Below are 18,197 nucleotides of genomic sequence, written 5' to 3'. Positions count from 1 at the left end.
GCTGCCTGCTGACTGACATTAAAGCTGCTGCCGCCTGCTGACTGACAGTCTGTTGACTTAATGTCTTTCCTGAGAGAGAGAGTAAGAGACAGGCAGGGGGAGAAGGTGCCCTGTCAAACTCCTCACACACTGAACCCTTATACCCCGCTGGCAGAGGACCAGACTCCATGAAGCCCCCTAAGCTCCAATCACACCCACACACAGTTCCCATCCTGCCCACCACCAGCACCACCAGCGGAGTTCTCAATCCATCATGCTCTGCTCATGTGAGAGCAGGCTAAACCCAGAACGCTTAGCATTAATGCCTATCTGCTCTCTCAGTGCCCACTCACTCTGTAGGAGAGTAGAATTTTCCACTCTCACCGGAGCACATTATCACTCCGGTGGGTTTTATGCACATCATGAAGAAAATAGTGTTGGGATACCGCAGGCCCTGCATTCTCACACACACACACACACACACACACACACACACACACACACACACACACACACACACACACACACACACACACACACACACACACACACACACACACACACACACACACACACACAGACTCAACTTGGCTTCTTTTCATCTTATCAGGATAAGATCATCCAGAGAGCGACAGCGAAAATAATCAATTTCTCAGAGCCTGAGTATGACCCGTCAGGTCTCTCATAGCACAATAAGATGATGAAATTCCCTTGCTGTGTGTGGATATGTGTGTAGATAATTGTGTGGTTGTGCTGGGTCCAGTGTTTATATTGGGTGTTTTTGCTCTTAGCAGGGAATTAGTTAGACAGCTTTGGTTTCATCGTCTGTGAACGTGCGTTTATCTATTCATCTCTGTTGTGTATGTATGCATTCATATGTGTGCGTCACAAGGTTATACGGTTTGTGTATATATTGTGTGCACTGATACTGCAGTGTAAATGAGATGTGTTGACAGCGCCGTTCTCCCTGTGGCGCAGTCTTCTCTTTCAACAGCAGAGAGGACCAAGACTCAAGCTGTGAGATATGGTTTCAGATTAATATTCATGTTTTACAGTATCATCTCCCCTATTTCTTAATTACAAAGACACTAACATTTAATTTAATTTGAACAATCAAAGCATATATTAGGGTGTTAACTATTTAATCTCAACTCTCTACAGGCAAATGAAAGCAAATATCATCATAGATCAAAATCAATGGACATTTATTTTGGTGGAGGATTTTAATCAACAGACCCATTATAGCATTGTTAAATGCATTTTAGTCATCATGTACATAGTTACAGTATGCCACATAGTGCTGAACTCAAGTATTTTTTATTTTTTAAACATGTCTGAACAACTGTATGCATTCAATCAGAATACTCCAAGAAGGTAATATTTTATTTGTGATCAACAATAGTCTATTTACTTGAGAAAAAGTACTGTTTTGAATTTGGTCACCACTACATGACTTTTTTCCAAGAGATACTTCAATCCAGAAAACACTTACATACATTTTGAACATAAGAGAAAGCATAAAATATGTTGCTATGACACAGACACTAAGGAAGGTGTGAGAAATTTGGCGGTGAAGCTGCCCTGTTGTAACCTGTGCTCCTCACTCCTGTACGGTACAGTAGAGTCTTGAAAGGGGCCTCCACATACACCCACAAAAAGAAGCCCCAGGACTTTTCCCATCTTAAAGTGCATACATAAATGTGTGTCAGCCTTCCTGTGTCCCCTATCCATGTAGAATTACTTATGAGGCTGTCCAGTTGCTGAGACCAGCCACCATCAGACATCACTTAGCCTCTGAGTAACCCTGTGCACCCAGAATGCAAGTCATCTTCCAGTCACAGGACTAAATCACGGTTGGCCCCTGCCCTTTTTTGCATTGTTCAGGACTTTGATCGTGGCCCAACCTCAATTGCCACTTCTGCACATCAGGCTGAAATGGATAGGAGCTCCAGCAGTTTAGAGCATTTGACTTAAAGATGTGATTTGTTTTATGGCCGGTACTGCAATAAGTGCACCCAGAGGAACAGTGAAATGGCCTTAAGGTGCAGGTTTCCTCTGTAATCTTAGGTTGTATTCAAACAGCAACTTGGAACCTGAAAACCTTTGGGAATAAGTTGCTGGTGAACAAGACATACTGATTGGAATAACTAAATCTTTCTTGCCCACACTATTCATTCAACTGAACACTATATTAGAAGCATGTCATATACTGTACAGGACACTTGACCACAGTTTAACATTAACTGTATCAATAAAACTTGTCACACACCACATGTTAAATGTGTATATTTCAATGCATTGAAATGACTTTTAAAAAAACAACAGGCTTTTTGTGTATAAATATCCCAATAATGACTTAACAACTGAAATAAAGTTAATAAGGAAAACTGTGTTCAAAGCACAAGAACAGTGTGTTTTTACTGCTGCAGTCTCATTTATTTGAAGCTGAAAATAAGAGTGTTTCCAGTACTACTATTCCTCCAGAAACACCCCAGTATAAAACCACAGCTCAGCTGACAGATCATCTCCCAGAGATATAGTTTGCATCTGGCAACAAGATGCCTGAGGAATCACATAACTGTTTAGAAGGACGTTTAGTGACATAGATAAGAGCTCAGGCTCTGCAGGGCTGTTTGATTGTGTAATGGATAACAGGCTTTTGTGTGGCGTTCTTGTCTTCTTATTTTGTGTGATCTAGCCAAGCTGTAAAGCCTGAATATATTTGGCCTACAGTGTGCCATTCTTTGCCTGTTCTTGGGTGAAATTATGCTTGGCCTTGGCATTGGATGTATTTCCTGGTTCTGTGCTGAATTATGGTTGGCACATCAAGCTTAGAGAACCTTGGTTAAACTGCCAGGGTTTTATGGCTGGATATGTTCACAATAGAGCTTTTCAGGATTTGGAATATGTCTGGGTGTATGTCTGGAACTCATTCTTTAAAAATACTTTTATTTCAGTGAGAAAGCTATTTCCCTTTTGTAGAAACTCCTTCTGTATTGCAAGTACAGTAAGTGCCACACAACGCACTACATTTTTCACTTCAGTTTGGAAAGTTTGCTTCCAAACTTTTCAGAAATCTACTGTTCTGCTGTTTGGTTTACTTATCAGCTTATTGTAACTAGCTTCGCTGGATTATTCTTTCCAAAATGTCTTCCTGAAAATATTTCACATCCGAAGATTTTGTCTTCTATTTTTATAAAGCTAAAAAATGTGTTGCGAGACCCCAAACTCTTTACTGTTCTTGATATTTCTGCTCAATTCTTCTTATCCTGCCTGTCTGTTTCTCTTCTAGTCATGTGTTTGGCCCCGCTAAAGAAAACATTGGCCATGTAGTCCAACAGGAAATACTCCCACATCTGGTGCTGGTTCAGAACATCAACATGAAGAAGTAGGCTTTATGGGGAGTTAATGTGTGCCCCCTCTCAATCCCAGCTCCTAACACAGCCTCTCGTACCTCCAGGCCACCCTGTGCACCCCCCTCCTAGACTTTACACCCTTTAGTCAGCTCTTCCTGTGTCTCTGTGAATCTTTGTGAGAGAGGCGGCAGAGAGACGGGGAGACACCGGGTCCTAAACTCTGTGAGGAGTCCAGTCTTTATAGCTGACTGTTCATGTTCACAGATAAACTCAGATTTACAATTATTAGTCATACACAAGATGGGCTCCCAGGGACTCTTATCAGAGTTCCTGCACCTCTGATATATGGAGACTTACACAATAATGTTTAGTCATATACTGTGACTCATGAACACATCCCACTCTACCTGAAGCTTGCACACGTAGATAATATTCGATCTGCACAGCTTCATAAAATTCTGCACAGCTCTTCTTTTCACAGTTTTTGATCATTAAGATAATATTATTGTCTGGTTTAGTATCAGTCATTCCCCTCTGCCCTACGCTGAGTGTATGATAGTTCTTAAAAAGGTTGTTATGCTTGGGAAAAGGTTGTCTATTTGTTCTGATTTCCCTCTCCGCTCTTCCCATCAGGATGAATAATTGTGTGTGAGTCAGTGTGTGTGTGTCCATTGTGTGGGCCCGTTAACCGTATAGTTTTGTAATTGTTTTGAACGGATGGCACAGAAAAGACCTGTGTACAGTGTTGGGATTCTGAATTATCAATTTATACCTGTGATGGCTCCATAGATATTAACAGTACCTTCTCCCCTCCTCTCAGGCCGTGTGACCCCCGAGCAGCTGTGCTCCTACATGCAGCTGTTCAAGAGTAGTTGGGGGGCGCTAGAGAGTCACTGCGGGGTGCTCCAGCTGGGCCTGGCCACGGCCCAGACACTCCGCCACCCCAGCCTGCCCCGCTGGGATGCCTGCCTGGCCTTTGAGAGGCTGCTGCTGCAGGTCTGTACTCATCTAACACAAAACTGTTATCCATATGAGTTATAGGCAATAAAAAGTAAATAAAAAGTCAAAAATGGATTGCACAGATGCAAACAATTTGTGGATCACATAACTGGAAGATTGCAAACACATTTTTAACATCTATCCTTAACACTAACTGAGTGTAATAGAAGAGCAGCACATATGATGGCAATTTGTACACCTTGGTAATTATTCTTTTGAATCTTTCCCTTCGGGTAAATATTTTATTACCGACGCTCAGCAGGTAAGTGGCTGCTTGTGGTTTGCTAGATGGTGGCCAGAATGTTCTGTTAAACTGACAGGGACAGGAAAAAACGCAGATTCCTCTCCTTCATAAACAAGGTCAGTTGTGTTTGTAGGGTAAACATTTGGATCCAGTAAACACAGCAAAAATGCCAGATTTTCCATCATGTTGCTTTGAGGCCTTTTAGTTTAGTGAGGGCTGAGGTCAAGTTTACGGAGGCGGACAGCAGCGGATGTACATGTGTGTTTGACTGTGGAAAGGTCAGAGGGCAAAGCCTGATGGAGAGACAAAGGGGAGAGTGTAGGAATAAATGAGAAGCAAAGCCAGCCAGTCATCACTTCAGCTCTATAGCAGTGATCAACTGATATTGTGGGAAGCAGAGCAACAAGCTGAATGGCGCCATACCCTCCACTGTGAGATAATAAATGGTAAAGCCGATTTTATCCTTCTCTTACCTAGCTATTTTCATTTAGTTGCTTTGTATTCCTGAAGCTGTAAAGCAAGCAGCTGAATAGCAAAGTATTTAGGAACTTATTAAACTAAATCATGGAAAAGTAAAACAAGCTTGCAGCAGTGGCCTATGCCAAATTGGAATTTCAAAACAACCTCATAAACCGTGGTCCTCAGCTGGGGCCATCGCTGGTTTATTAACTAAAGGAAGAAGACTTTAGGGCTTATAGTCCCAGTATCCATTTACTTCATGACCGCACTTTGATCCACTCACCACCCTATGGTTATCTGCTATACCTGGATAATTCAAAGCACAACATTCTCAGCACTGTTTTGTAGTTTCAGTCTCATAACCACCAGGTTTTAGGAACTGGGTCCTGTTAAACTGATGATGACTAAGTAAATAACAGACCGTTGTTGTATTTAGCATCAGGATAGATAAAGAGCACCTGGCGTGGGTTCAAAATGAAATTCTTCAAAAATCAAATCTCACAATCAAGCCTTGAGCGCGATGTGAGAGTTGCTGTTTGCAATCAAAACGTCCCTGAGTTTTATTGAGGTATTAAGGGAAATGAGTAGTGTGTCCTCTGTGCCCCCTCTGTTTATTTAATTTCCATGTGAGTTTTTTTTTTCTCTGGCTCAACATAGACAGAGAGAAGTTAATTACATTACAAAAATGGTGGGATGAAATGCCTTTCAGCTCTGCCTGGCGGTTGGGCCGTGTTTGCTCTGCCTGAGTGTGTGAGGGCTGCTGTGGATAGTACTGGGCAAAGCTGGTCGCTCCATCGCTGGTGGACAGTGTGAGTTCATTCAGGTCAAGACTGTGGTGCCGCAGCGCCTTGAAGTGGCTTAACTGAGGCAAAGGGCCATTCAGTTCAGGGACCAGCCCAGTTTTTACTTTTCCAAATAGTTATGCCTATACTTTGTCTGCATAATATAATAATACTGTGCAATTGCTGCTTTGAGACCTAAAAAAACCCCATCAAATTGCTCATGGGGTAAAGCTTGAATATGAACTGTGATTTTGCATAATTTTTAATGGTGGCCTTTACATGAAGGAGATATACATGTGAGGGTCTTGCAGCTGTGAGATTTGTAAGATAGGGAAACAGCTGTGGTTAAGAAGCTTGAAATGATAGGTAATGTGGTAAGTGTGATACATGTTGTTTATACTGAATTTACAGATTACCTCCTCAATATAGGAATTTTATTTATGAGAGATGGTCAGATATCTTCTTGGCTGGCACTGCCACCCTGCTCGCACCTTTACCCCTCCCTGCTGCCCCGGCTGTCTGGCATGTAACTTGGTTTGGGTCTGAATGGGTCAGATTGAGCAGGCTTGGTCCAACTCCAGCCCGCAGTTACAGAATGTGTATGCTAGACGTCTGCAGCCAAAGCAAAACTCAACAGACTCACTCTTTCACCACTTCCCAGAACATCACAGGCACACTACCTTCCCATCATCGGACCGCCAGAGCCTCGACCTCACCAAACTAAACATGTACACTACTACTGTACATCCCTCCCAGAGAGAGCTGACTTAGTTACAGCAATTACTTTTTAAGGCTAGTATTGTCTTTGGGTGTGCTGTGCAGTCTACTGTTCATTAGTCTGTCACATCACTGAACATAGTAGCGATGACAGCGGTGCAGTGGAGAGGGGCTAACCTCTCTCACCCAGGCCTGTTGCTCTACTCTGCTGGGATTATAAGGGCAGGACTCTGCAAACATTCAAGCTCCGAGTTATTACTGGTCACAGCACAGCCGTATGTCCCGGCTCCTATGAGTCACTCATACTGCCTGCCTGGTCCTTATCTCTGTCTCTGCTTTGTGTTTGTTTTTAAGTCTGAAAGACTGTTTATATCTAAGTTTAAAAACAAGCTATGAACCTAACTCCCTTGACATTCTTTTACAGAAGCTGTAAAATGCTCAATATGTAGGCTACAATGACATTAGCAATCATTCTTACAAACACAAGATCCAAATGATTAATTTCTGAAATGTCAACATCTATCAGCATATGAAAAGGTAGTTACCAGGACAACCAATTAGAGGTCTTTGTGGGTCTACTTAGTAACAAGGATTGACACAGCTAATATCCAAATTACTTATCATGTTGATTTGGGTTCCTTGTCTAGATGTCAACATTGTAGTTCGAAACATGCTAGACTCTTGAGGTCTGTCTGGGAAAAGAGAGTTGTCTGGGAGCTTGAAAAATACACTGTATATTGGTCAGATGTAGAGAAATAGCCGGAGATAGGAAGACATGAAGCAAACGGCCCGGGTTAGAACCATGCTGTTGCACTAAGGACTCATCCTTTCCCTATGGTTTCAAATACTGATATATCTGCAATAAGCTTACACTGCTCACTCATTGGTTTTAGCTCTTGTAACGCATAGTGTAAGAGTTGGCCCAAGAGGAATATCAGTTCTCATCGTGTAATCATCCCAGGAAAGGAACTGTGTTTTTTGACACAAGAAAAAGAGTGAGAACTATCAACCTCAGGTGAAATTACACCTCTTTCCAACTGTGATTGCTCCATAATTGGTGAAACATCATGCTGCTGCAAGTGTTGGTGTTCTCTTTTTGGGTTTAAGACTATTCTCTATCTCTCTATCTCTATCTATCTATTCTGATTGGATCTTCAAGTTAAATCTTTTTTCAGGCTTTGTCGTGCTGAGTTGCTTTGTCTCTCTCTCAATTTTGTAGTGAGAGATTAGCTATATAGCCAGGTTGGAGCCTGGTGACCCACATATTCCATTATCTGCAGCAGTACAGTGATCAGGGTGTGCTGACCAAAGACTCATGACCCTTCACCTCAATCCCTTGACCCCTCCAGGACATACACTGACCTGTAGATGCTCAGACTCGCAGGTCTGCAGTCTGCCAGTAGTCTGACAATTAAAAGTTGTTTTCTGACAGAAGGCAGGCAGTCATATATGTAACATCTGGACTGTATCATTTCTTATGGTGACAGAAGAAAAAATGTTGATATTGGTCCCAAGTAACTTTCATCTTATCTGAGCTGCATGCCACAGACAGACAGGGGGCTTTAAGCCTGTAATTGGTCTTTCCCCGGGGTATGGAGCCCGTCCCCACATCCCAGACATTCCCTTTATTGTCCATTTCTGCTGTGTTCCTGCAGCCCCCAGTGAGGGGTGGTGGTGAGGGGGTGTTACTGTGTGTTGCTCGAGATTGTAACAAAGGGGTGTGAATGACTCCGGGGCACTGCTCTATGATGTCCAGTACTGACCTTCTCCAGTTCCCCACTGTTTAACAGCCCCACATTCGGACTGACCTGGTCTGACCGTCTCCCCATCCATCCACCTTTAGTACCTCACTCTGCCCTCTTACTGCCCCAGAGTGTCTGCTCCGAAACCCTCTCAACCCTGGAGCAAACAGATCTTCTCACAGAATGAGCCACAGGAGGTTCATGATCAACTCCGGTTGACCAAGTGGTTTCTTTGTCCTATCGCAATCCCTTTTCTCAAAACCATGCTTCCCTTGTAAATATGGCATGCTATATCACTGTTATGTGTTCTCCAAACAAATGCTGCAGTGTTACACACACACACACACACACACACACACACACACACACACACACACACACACACACACACACACACACACACACACACACACACACACACACACACACACACACACACACACACACGTACACGTACAACATGAACTATTGAGCTCAAAGTCAACACCACTGCGTTCTGAAACTTGCTGGAAGATAGTGGGCCGTATCAGAAGTTATTTACCTATCCCTTCCTTCCTGTGTTTAGTTGGGGAGGATTACAGTGGGAGAGAGGAACAGGGATGGAGTTCACTCCCAGGAAGACCCAGTAATAGCCCCCATCTGATGTCGTACCCCCCCTCGTTCTCAGTGCTAGTACCCTGAGACGGCTGTGTTTACATTGTTCTGCACAGCTCAGGCCTAATGTACTATCTGTTTAATAGGCAGAGAGAGGCCTGTTTATAGAGAGGGACCTTTTTAACAGAGGTGATGGGCTGGCAGGCCATAGGGCAAGACTAACTCATCTCACTTCCTGTTATCATTACCTCTCTTCTCTCAGACAGATAGGTGCTTGGCTTGCTCCACTCTCTGCATTACTTATCCCTAATCGCCTCGCCATCCTGCTGGCTATGATTGTGCTCAATCTGTCTCCCATGGAAAACTGAGGAACACAAGGAGACTCAATCAAGTTGCCTCATATTAAACTTTAGTGGCTCCACTTCCTTAGCTCAATAGTAATTTGCATGTGCTGCATTTTAAATGTTCTACTAAGCATCTTTCTACTAAATCTATATCTCAGCCCACTGAACTGAAACTTTATAGGAATTGCTTTGGTGCTAATAGCTGTAGAATTATAAAGCTACTGCTTTCAGAATGTTAAAGCTGAGAGAGTAAGAAGGGCCACTGAGGCTTTGATCCTCTAAACAGTTTCTCTTCTAGTTAAATCTGCTTGCATTGTGTTGTAATGTGTCAGATTTGCATTCACTGCATATGTGCATCAGTGGATGTTTTTTCCACTGGTCTCTATTGTTCACTGCGGCTGTTTTAACTGTGGAGTCAAAACCCATCTCGTCAGGAGGATTTTTCATGTGGCCTGGAGGTTTTTTCCCCCCCTCATGAATGTGTGTTTTTGAGGGTTCTGCAGGATTAAACTGAATGTTTTTCACAGCCACTGGGAAAGGGTTTTTCTCACACTTGCTGAAACCCAAACATGCAGAATGAAGGATCATTCTTGGTGATCATCCATACTGCTCCCTTCAGTTAAGCAATCTTTAGCCATTTCAGAACTCTGTTGCACTGATGCACTGCATTTCCCATCCTCCAGTGTTTGGGGCGAGGTGGTCTACGGAAAATGACCAGACGGGGCTCTTGGAGGTCCAACTAACACTCTCCATCCCTGGTCAATCAGGTCAGTGTGGTCGGCTGACTTGGCGTTCACACTTCATCTGAGTATGGTCCAAAAAGACACCACAGACTAGGGAAAAATCCCACAATGCCCAGCATTCACAGTTAAATTGTTAACAAGGAAGGTTGTAGAAAAGCTGACCTTATAAGAAGGTGGCGGGGGTTTCAAGAGACCCAACAATGACCCAGTGTCCTGGACAGAACTGACCAACGAACCACTTCATACCTTTTATATTCCTCTGACCCTTACTTTTTTTTGAATAATGTGACTTTTTGCAGTTTTCTCCACAATGTACTGCAACTGAAACTTCAGCCAGATGTGCTTTCAAGTAAGTGTGTGTGTGTGTGTGTGTGTGTGTGTGTGTGTGTGTGTGTGTGTGTGTGTGTGTGTGTGTGTGTGTGTGTGTGTGTGTGTGTGTGTGTGTGTGTGTGTGTGTGTGTGTGTGTGTGTGTGTGTGTGTGTGTGTGTGTGTGTGTGTGCTGTGCTGTGCATGTATGCATTCATGCATGTGCGTCCTTTAATGTGCTTATTCTGGTAACAGTGTCTTAACTTCCTGTTGTCACAAACAGGCTCTCTGTTCCCTGTAGGAAAGCTCCACCTCAGGACAGATTAACTATCAGGTCATTTGTCACTACCTGCTGAGCACAGGGCAGGGAAGGTCATGGCACACAGCACATGTGTCTTTGTGTCTGTATGTCTGATCTGAAATGGAGACAGAGAGACATTCCATGACCTTTGAGTGTCTTCTTTAGATACTGATTGACCCCTTAGAGCCTGATTAAAGATGTTTAGCCTGATGTCATTGTGATTGATCAGTTAAGGGTGAAGAGTATATTTGCGATCAGTAACAAATGAGAAACTCTACCACTGGCCCTTTCATAATTAGAATATTTTTTAGCCTGCAGATGGACTTGTGACTATCCAGTTTCTCTATGCTTGGTTGACTTATGATGAGTGCTCAGCCTGATGAGCTAGTGGACAGCTATCTCTCAGAAATGCTGGCGTCTTTGGACACAGTAGATTAGTAGTGCCCCCTGCTGCCAAATGTGACCAAAGACTTTCTGTAAACAGAGATGAATAGGGCAAGGTGGGGGAAGAAGGACCCCTTAGGTCGTGGAGCAAAGGTAGGACAAGGACTCCTCTTTGCTATAGCGTGTAATTGTACCCATCTGAAACCCCAGTCTGCACCTCCCTCTATCCTCAACCCCCGCCCCTCTGTTCGCTCATGCCCACCGTGCAGACCACCTTGTCGCCCCAGGGATTCGCCCAGTCACCCAAAGGGAACGAGGCGGACCAATCCTTATGGCAACTAAGCAGTGGGGGTCAAACTGGGTCAATCAGAGACAGATTCCTGCCACCCTTGCTCTGTCATTAATTACCCATAGTTCCCTGGGGCACTGCTCCATGTGTAACCACATAGCTCAGGAGGCTGGATCCAAGGGGTTTGAGTGTATGATCAGGTGGAGCACACCATTTGTTTTTATATGTGTATCTGTGACAGGGTCAGCGTGGTCTTTTAGTACTAGCTAAGTGTGTGTACCACCTCTGACAGTGTTTGAAAAGTGGTGTGTCAAATGGATATGTCATGTTTGGAATAATATCTCAATCCACAGTCCTTCAGCATCATGGATTTCAGCGCACAGACCCCAGTCCGCTGTAACTTTAAATGTTTATAGGCTGTGACAACATTAGCTGTATCTGGTTTTGAGCTCTGCATTCATCTTGAGCTGGTATTTGCATTTGTTAGGAATTATGGGGAAGAGAAAAAATGCATACCAATTCCCTTTTTTGTGTTTGTCAGGGTTTCCTTTGTTGTTCTTAGAATCATCTTATATGAGTTAGAAATTAAAGTCATCTGTGGAGGGATTTCTAGAGGGTGGTGACTCCATTCCTCTCTCAATGTGATTAACATTGGGGTGCAGAGAATAAGATGAAATGCCCCAGAGGCTTTTTGCTGAAGTCTGGAGGTAGTTAAACATCCTTCTGCAACTGTTTTATATTTTTTATTTGTAGCTATTTCCTTCTGTGTCTGTCTTTCTCCTCCCCCTACAATATTATTTTTAATTATCAATATGATTGGTTTTGTGTTGATTTAGATGAAAATGTCTTTGTTATATCTGTGTAATCTTGATTTTGAGTAGAACAGCCTATCTGGTACAGCAGTGCGAAGGCCTGTAAGAGACTGAAGCCAGAGCGACCGAGGTGAACATGTACGCATTGAGGAAATATTTGTGAATAGATATATCAGAAGTGCCTTAGAACTGCTGCCAAATTCTGGATATGTTTAGTGCAGTCACGACAAATGGAGACTGATTGACCACATGTTTGTTAGTTACAGAACACAGAAAGATGTGTTGTCAATGAGCTTTTCAATGTGAAATAAATACACAAAGGGTGTTGAAGTAACTCGAACATGTGGGCTATTATACAGCAAAGTATTTTAAAGTTTTGCTGGAAATGTTACTCAGTCTGTCATGGTGTATACCACTTGAGACCAAAACCAAGATGATCCAGCCTTCCATGCTACAATTTTATCCAATAGGAGAACATTTGAGGGAAAACCTCACTAATTCCTGTGTTTTCCTGCTCTAGCTTTCATCTGGAGTGAACTCATATGGCCCACTTTTCTTCTTCTATTGTTCTTAGCTTGCTCTACTTGGAGGCCTGTTTGTCCCCACTGCTGTTTTCATATAAATTGAAAAAGGAATGAAAGCGACCCAAAACAAGCATCAACAATGAACTGCTAATTATGAGCGGGAGGAAGATTGGAGGGGCTGGTGGAGGAGAAGGAGACGGATTTCTCATATGCCCACCATGTGCCCCCTCATCCCCTCCCCCGAGTATCCTTCTGCTTAACTCTCCATCTTCCCCATTGTTTCTCTTTCTTATGTTCTGGGTTATTTAAGATGCTGTCTGCGCTCTTTCATGTTTGCAGTTGTGGTGGTTCTGTGCTGTGAACATTGTGTGTCTAAACATCACAGCAAGCATAGCTGCTCTTCTCATCACTCCAGACATGAAGAGTGGTATTGACATAGACAAGATTTATGGTCTTTTACATGCATTGCGTGTTTGAGAGGCATAATGAATCTTACCGTATGATTTGATGAGTTCACATTGGGTGGTCATGTTTGTGTTGAAATTGTCCTGAGTTTTTTTACTAATATTCAATTGTGGTTATTAGGAGTTTTAGTAAACAACAATTAAGCACAGGCTCATGTGACACATTAAATACATACTGCACATCTGGCGGTGAAAAGTCCAGATGTCCTCATTCACACTGAGCTAACCACCACTCCACATCCTTTTTAAAACATAACAATACAGAGGTTAAACTGCAGAATCACATTTTATTTTTGCAAGTTTGCAATACTCCACACTGCTGTTGGCTGACTCTGCTCTTCTTTAATATGTCTTTTTCTTTTTCTCTGAATAGACAAAACTTTTGCTCAAAGCATTCAGTCAAAAATGTCATAATACATTACAAAATAAAACTGTTTTGTACATGACTGATTACAAGGATGAAATAAATTCCTTAAGCCACATTGTGTTACTATTGGTACACTAAACTACATTTAAAGTTACCCAAAACACAAGCCCAGCAATAAAACAAATACTCAGTTTGTTTTGAGAGTGAGAGGTGCTGACACAGCACTGTGGTCGTTTTGGAGGCTGTAGAGCATGGTTATGTTGCACTGCATTATAGAGAAAGCAGTTTGTAATGTTTTGTCCACTTCCACTAACGTCAGTGGAGGTTGCCAAAATATTACAAACACCTAGTTTATCGTAATAAAATGTTCTCACCTATAAATCTTAAGTTATGTGATACTCAAACGAACATGTTGCCTTGTTAACATTAAACAGCCATTTAAGTGTAGTTGGATTTATTTTCCAAGTGTTGCCTTTTTTCTAACACATTTAATTTTATAAATATATCTTACTTTTAAATGTTCTTACTCTCAATGTGCCAAGGGTAAAAAAAAAAAGGTCCGTTACTTACGTAAAAGTACCACACCATAGAAATAAATGCATCACAAGTGTAAGTGGTTCGTCCAACCAACAGTCTAAATATCTTGATGTTTCTGTTAATTCTGATTAAATACAATAAAATGCAGCACAGTATCACATTTAAACAGGTACAACCATAATATATTTGAAGTTTGTGATTAAGGATTGTTTAAACAATTAATTTGCTGCCACAACTGTCCTTCTTTTCTCAGATTTTTGACTCAGCTGATCAGTAGTCTCATATTGTAAGGCACATCATTTTGTGTTGTGATGCATTTTATTGTGTTGTATTATGTTTTGTATGTACAATCCTAATTTGTAAAGTCACACTATAGCTGTCAGATACAGTAAATGTAATGTGTTACAAAGGTTCCTGAAATGGAAACACTAAAGTAAAGTTGAAGTGCGTCAAAAAGATTTAGATAGTTAGATAGTTAATTAGTTAGTTCCCCAAAATGTTGTCAGTGTTACACAACTACAGTGTTTGACAGGGAATTAGCTATTTAAAGCAGCGATCAAAGTGAAGCTAAAGACAATATCAGCTAAGTGGTTTACCTTGGGAACTTGAGCATTTAAACGTTAAGTGACATTGTATTTCTCACGGTCTCAGTGGTGTTTGGAGTACCGGTGCCTCTTTGCTAGTGTGATGTGTTTTCTCCTTGTTTAGCAGCTATGCTCTGCACTGCATCACAAGATAGACAAACAGACAGACAAGGCATTAGTGATGTGTTTACCATCTGTTCAGGAAGGACAGACACGATGGGAGAGGATGAGGAAGAGAGACATTTTCACGGTGTACGAAGGCAAATGTTGGGGGGGACTTCTGAGGATTTACTACCAGACGTCAACCATTACTTATCAGAGAGGCCAGTCAAACATTGGTGTACCCTCTGTGGCAAACCGTCGTCCTTAACTTAGAGGAGAGGCCAGGGTTTGTCAATGATGCTGTCTTCTTTATTATACAAAACCCATCTGGGATGTGCACCCCAAAGGTGACAGGGAGATAATCACATTGGAAACAGCTGCCAAAATGTAGAAACCCCCTGCTGACTGAAAATACAACACCTTGAAACAACTCCGAGATCTTTCTTCTTCTCGTATCAGGCACACAAACGGTCAGAAAGTGTGGCAAAGCTGTTGCCTTTACTTGTTGAGGAGGATGCTTAATATGGCAGGGCAACACAGTTTGTGACTCAAGGATTCTAGGAAGTGAAGCCAATCCATTAAAGAGTTGTGCTATAGGGATTATGTATTTTTGTAGGCCAACACAGAATTTAGCATCACTATGGTTCTCTCAACATCAAAAAAAGTTTATGATACTTACACTTTTTGTTCCAAGAAATAATCTGAGCTAGTAAATGCCACATTTTAATCCTTTATATATATAAATTCAATCTACAGAAGTAAAAAGCTTAGTTAGGCTGTAAACAAACTACACTATGGTCACATGGTTCAGGTCTTAACCACTAAGCAAAAAGTTGGCTAGGGATGGAGCAATGACATTGAAAATCCGATTAAAAAAAGCTATTGTCTTCTAGATGAAGGAATCAGAAGTGCTAAAATGCTTACTAATTTCCCGGGTTTTAGGACTCATGTATGACTATATCTATATAAGAGATAAAGGGGATGGAAAAGGTTAGAGAAGGAAAGTTTACTCTACTGTTTTAGGTGTAGCAATCCATCCATGCCCTCCACTTTTTTCCAGCAATATCTCAGCGAGTCATAAATGATTGCCACACCAAACCTTAGTCAAGCTGATATTTGAGTTTTGTAAAGCACCTGAAAGTTCTAGCAGTGATTTTGTCAAAAATATAAGTTATGACTTCTCAAAGTTATAATAGTCTTTGGAGGATTTTTCTCAAGTCAGAAGAGTTGAAGAGTCTGTGTGATTTGGCCAGAGCAGTGAGAAATGATAGAGGGATACACATGGGAGTGGGTGAAGAAATCTGGGAAAAAGAGAGGCAATAATGGAGAGAATAAAAGAAAAAAGGAGGCTGTGTTCATGCTATGAATTTGTTTTGTTGCGCCTCCTAGTCATGTTTTTAACTGAGCTGTGGGCTTAATGCTCTGGGAATGTTTGTGCAGCAGAAACCCTGGGTGATGTTGTTTGTATTGTTCCATGCCCGCCTGTGTTTCGAACCATTGTCAGCAAACCAGCACTGTGTTTTGTTTTCTCTCACACACACACACACACACACACACACACACACACACACACACACACACACACACACACACACACACACACACACACACACACACACACACACACACACACACACACACACACACACACACACACACACACACACTCACTCACTCACCCCTCCACTCATCGCTCTTTAACTGTTCTTCTGCCCCGTCCTTGTTTGCATCTTTTGCATTTTGCCCCTTTTATGAGATATGATTTAATGCTGAACTAAATTACCATAAAGAGATCCTGGTGAACACTGCCGATATTCTAAGTGTTATATTGGATGGAATTTGTGCAGGGCAATGGGCGTTAGTGTGCAGACATGTAGTCTGCTGCAGGATCACTGTATGCCTGTGCTCTCTTTCATTCTAGCCTCCGTGTTGTGTCCAGCCCTCCCCATGATACTTCAGTAAACACAAGCATAACACATATACCTTCTGTTGCCAGTTTTTCTGTGTGTGTGTGTGTGTGTGTGTGTGTGTGTGTGTGTGTGTGTGTGTGTGTGTGTGTGTGTGTGTGTGTGTGTGTGTGTGTGTGTGTGTGTGTGTGTGTGTGTGTGTGTGTGTGTGTGTGTGTGTGTGTGTGTGTGTCTTTGTGCTCCAGCCAAACTGAGTTCTTAGTGTTTAGGTGGGGATCAGCAAGCTCCCATACAACCTGTCTTAGCGCTGTCACGTTAGTATATGTGACAGAGGACTGCTGTGTGAGCAGAACGCCGCCCTGTCCTAGGTCTTAGATTACTCACAGAACGAGCGTTCACTCTTCACGCTCTGCTGCTCTGATAGACACAGGGACAACTCACTTGTTAGAATAATATATTAAATATTGTGTCCAAGCATTTTTGAGGAGAGCTCAGGTCTCGTCTGTGATGATACCATTTTTGAAACTACTGAAGACCAAAAACATTTATTATCTCCTCTAAACTTTTATTTTGAAAGTTTCCTGGCCCTGCCTCACTATACCTTAATGTGGCTTTTTATTTCCAAACCCTATTTTCTGTCTCTTTCTTGTGTGAAAAAGGGTTTCCCATAAAAAACAGATTGGTTGAATATGCCTGTAACTGTTTATTTTGTGGTCTTTACCCAATAATGCATTTATTTGTATTTATGTCTGTGTGTGCACTACATTTCCACAATTAAACCTTTCTGTATGTCCATTGACACTGTTTTTTCTCATGTTAGCCTGCTCAGAACGGTAAATAATCAACACGATCATAATTGACTGGAAATAGAGAAGCAAGTGTGGCCCTGGGGGAGCATCATGTGTACAGGAGCACACTCACACTGACGTCACCGCAGCGATAACATCTCTCAGCAGATGTTTTACTACAATTCATTACAATCATCACAAACTTTATTCCTGTCTATCCTCCCAAGACAAGCTGGTTAGAATATTCTTGGAACTTTTTTTTTATATCTGAGCGTCATTTATTTATCTATCCAGGTGTGTGTACAAATGTGTGTTTGCAGGGAAATGGACGGAGATTAGTTGTGTTCCATTTCCCGTGTCTGTAATGACTGTTTTTAAAATGTTTATGGAAGAGCAGCCATGTGTGGGCGTGTTTGTCAGAGTCTACGATAGAGATACGCACAGGTTGTCAGGACAGCCTAGATTATGATGCAGAACATATTTACACGAAAAAACACACACACAAACACTCATCTAAATACGCAGTCCTCCGTTGCTCAGGCTTAGCCCCCCCTTCCTTTGAAACAGATGTGCCTCTTATCCATTTAGCCACAAATGCAGTTACCTCTGTGACCTCTGTGTTAATGTGGGGTTTAAAAAAGAAGCCCTGCCTCTCCCCATATGTGGCACACTCATCGACTGAACATACATGACTATACCAACATCTGTCCCTGAGCAGTGACTCACATCACGGTACAGTACCCAGTGACACATCTTATGTTATATTCATGCTGAATTCCATGTTTTATTCAAACTTCACTACAAAAACGTACTTAGCTCTGCGTCTACAGCAGCTTGTGATGACACCCTGCCAGGTTAGAAATGATCACATC

At 42.2% G+C, this 18,197-nt stretch overlaps 1 protein-coding gene across 1 annotated transcript in view; it reads left to right on the top strand.

Moving 5' to 3' along the window:
* The window catches only part of scfd2 (sec1 family domain containing 2), a 76,145-nt gene that overhangs the window by 10,610 nt on the left and 47,338 nt on the right, over positions 1-18,197 (top strand). The window contains exon 4 of the mRNA XM_063891623.1: positions 4,156-4,331. Coding sequence (XP_063747693.1) covers positions 4,156-4,331 — 176 coding nt within the window. The remainder of the gene's footprint in view (positions 1-4,155; positions 4,332-18,197) is intronic.

Source organism: Eleginops maclovinus, chromosome 9, assembly GCF_036324505.1.
Source record: "Eleginops maclovinus isolate JMC-PN-2008 ecotype Puerto Natales chromosome 9, JC_Emac_rtc_rv5, whole genome shotgun sequence".
Classification (NCBI taxonomy): domain Eukaryota; kingdom Metazoa; phylum Chordata; class Actinopteri; order Perciformes; family Eleginopidae; genus Eleginops; species Eleginops maclovinus.
This window is presented reverse-complemented; position numbering and strand designations above follow the sequence as displayed.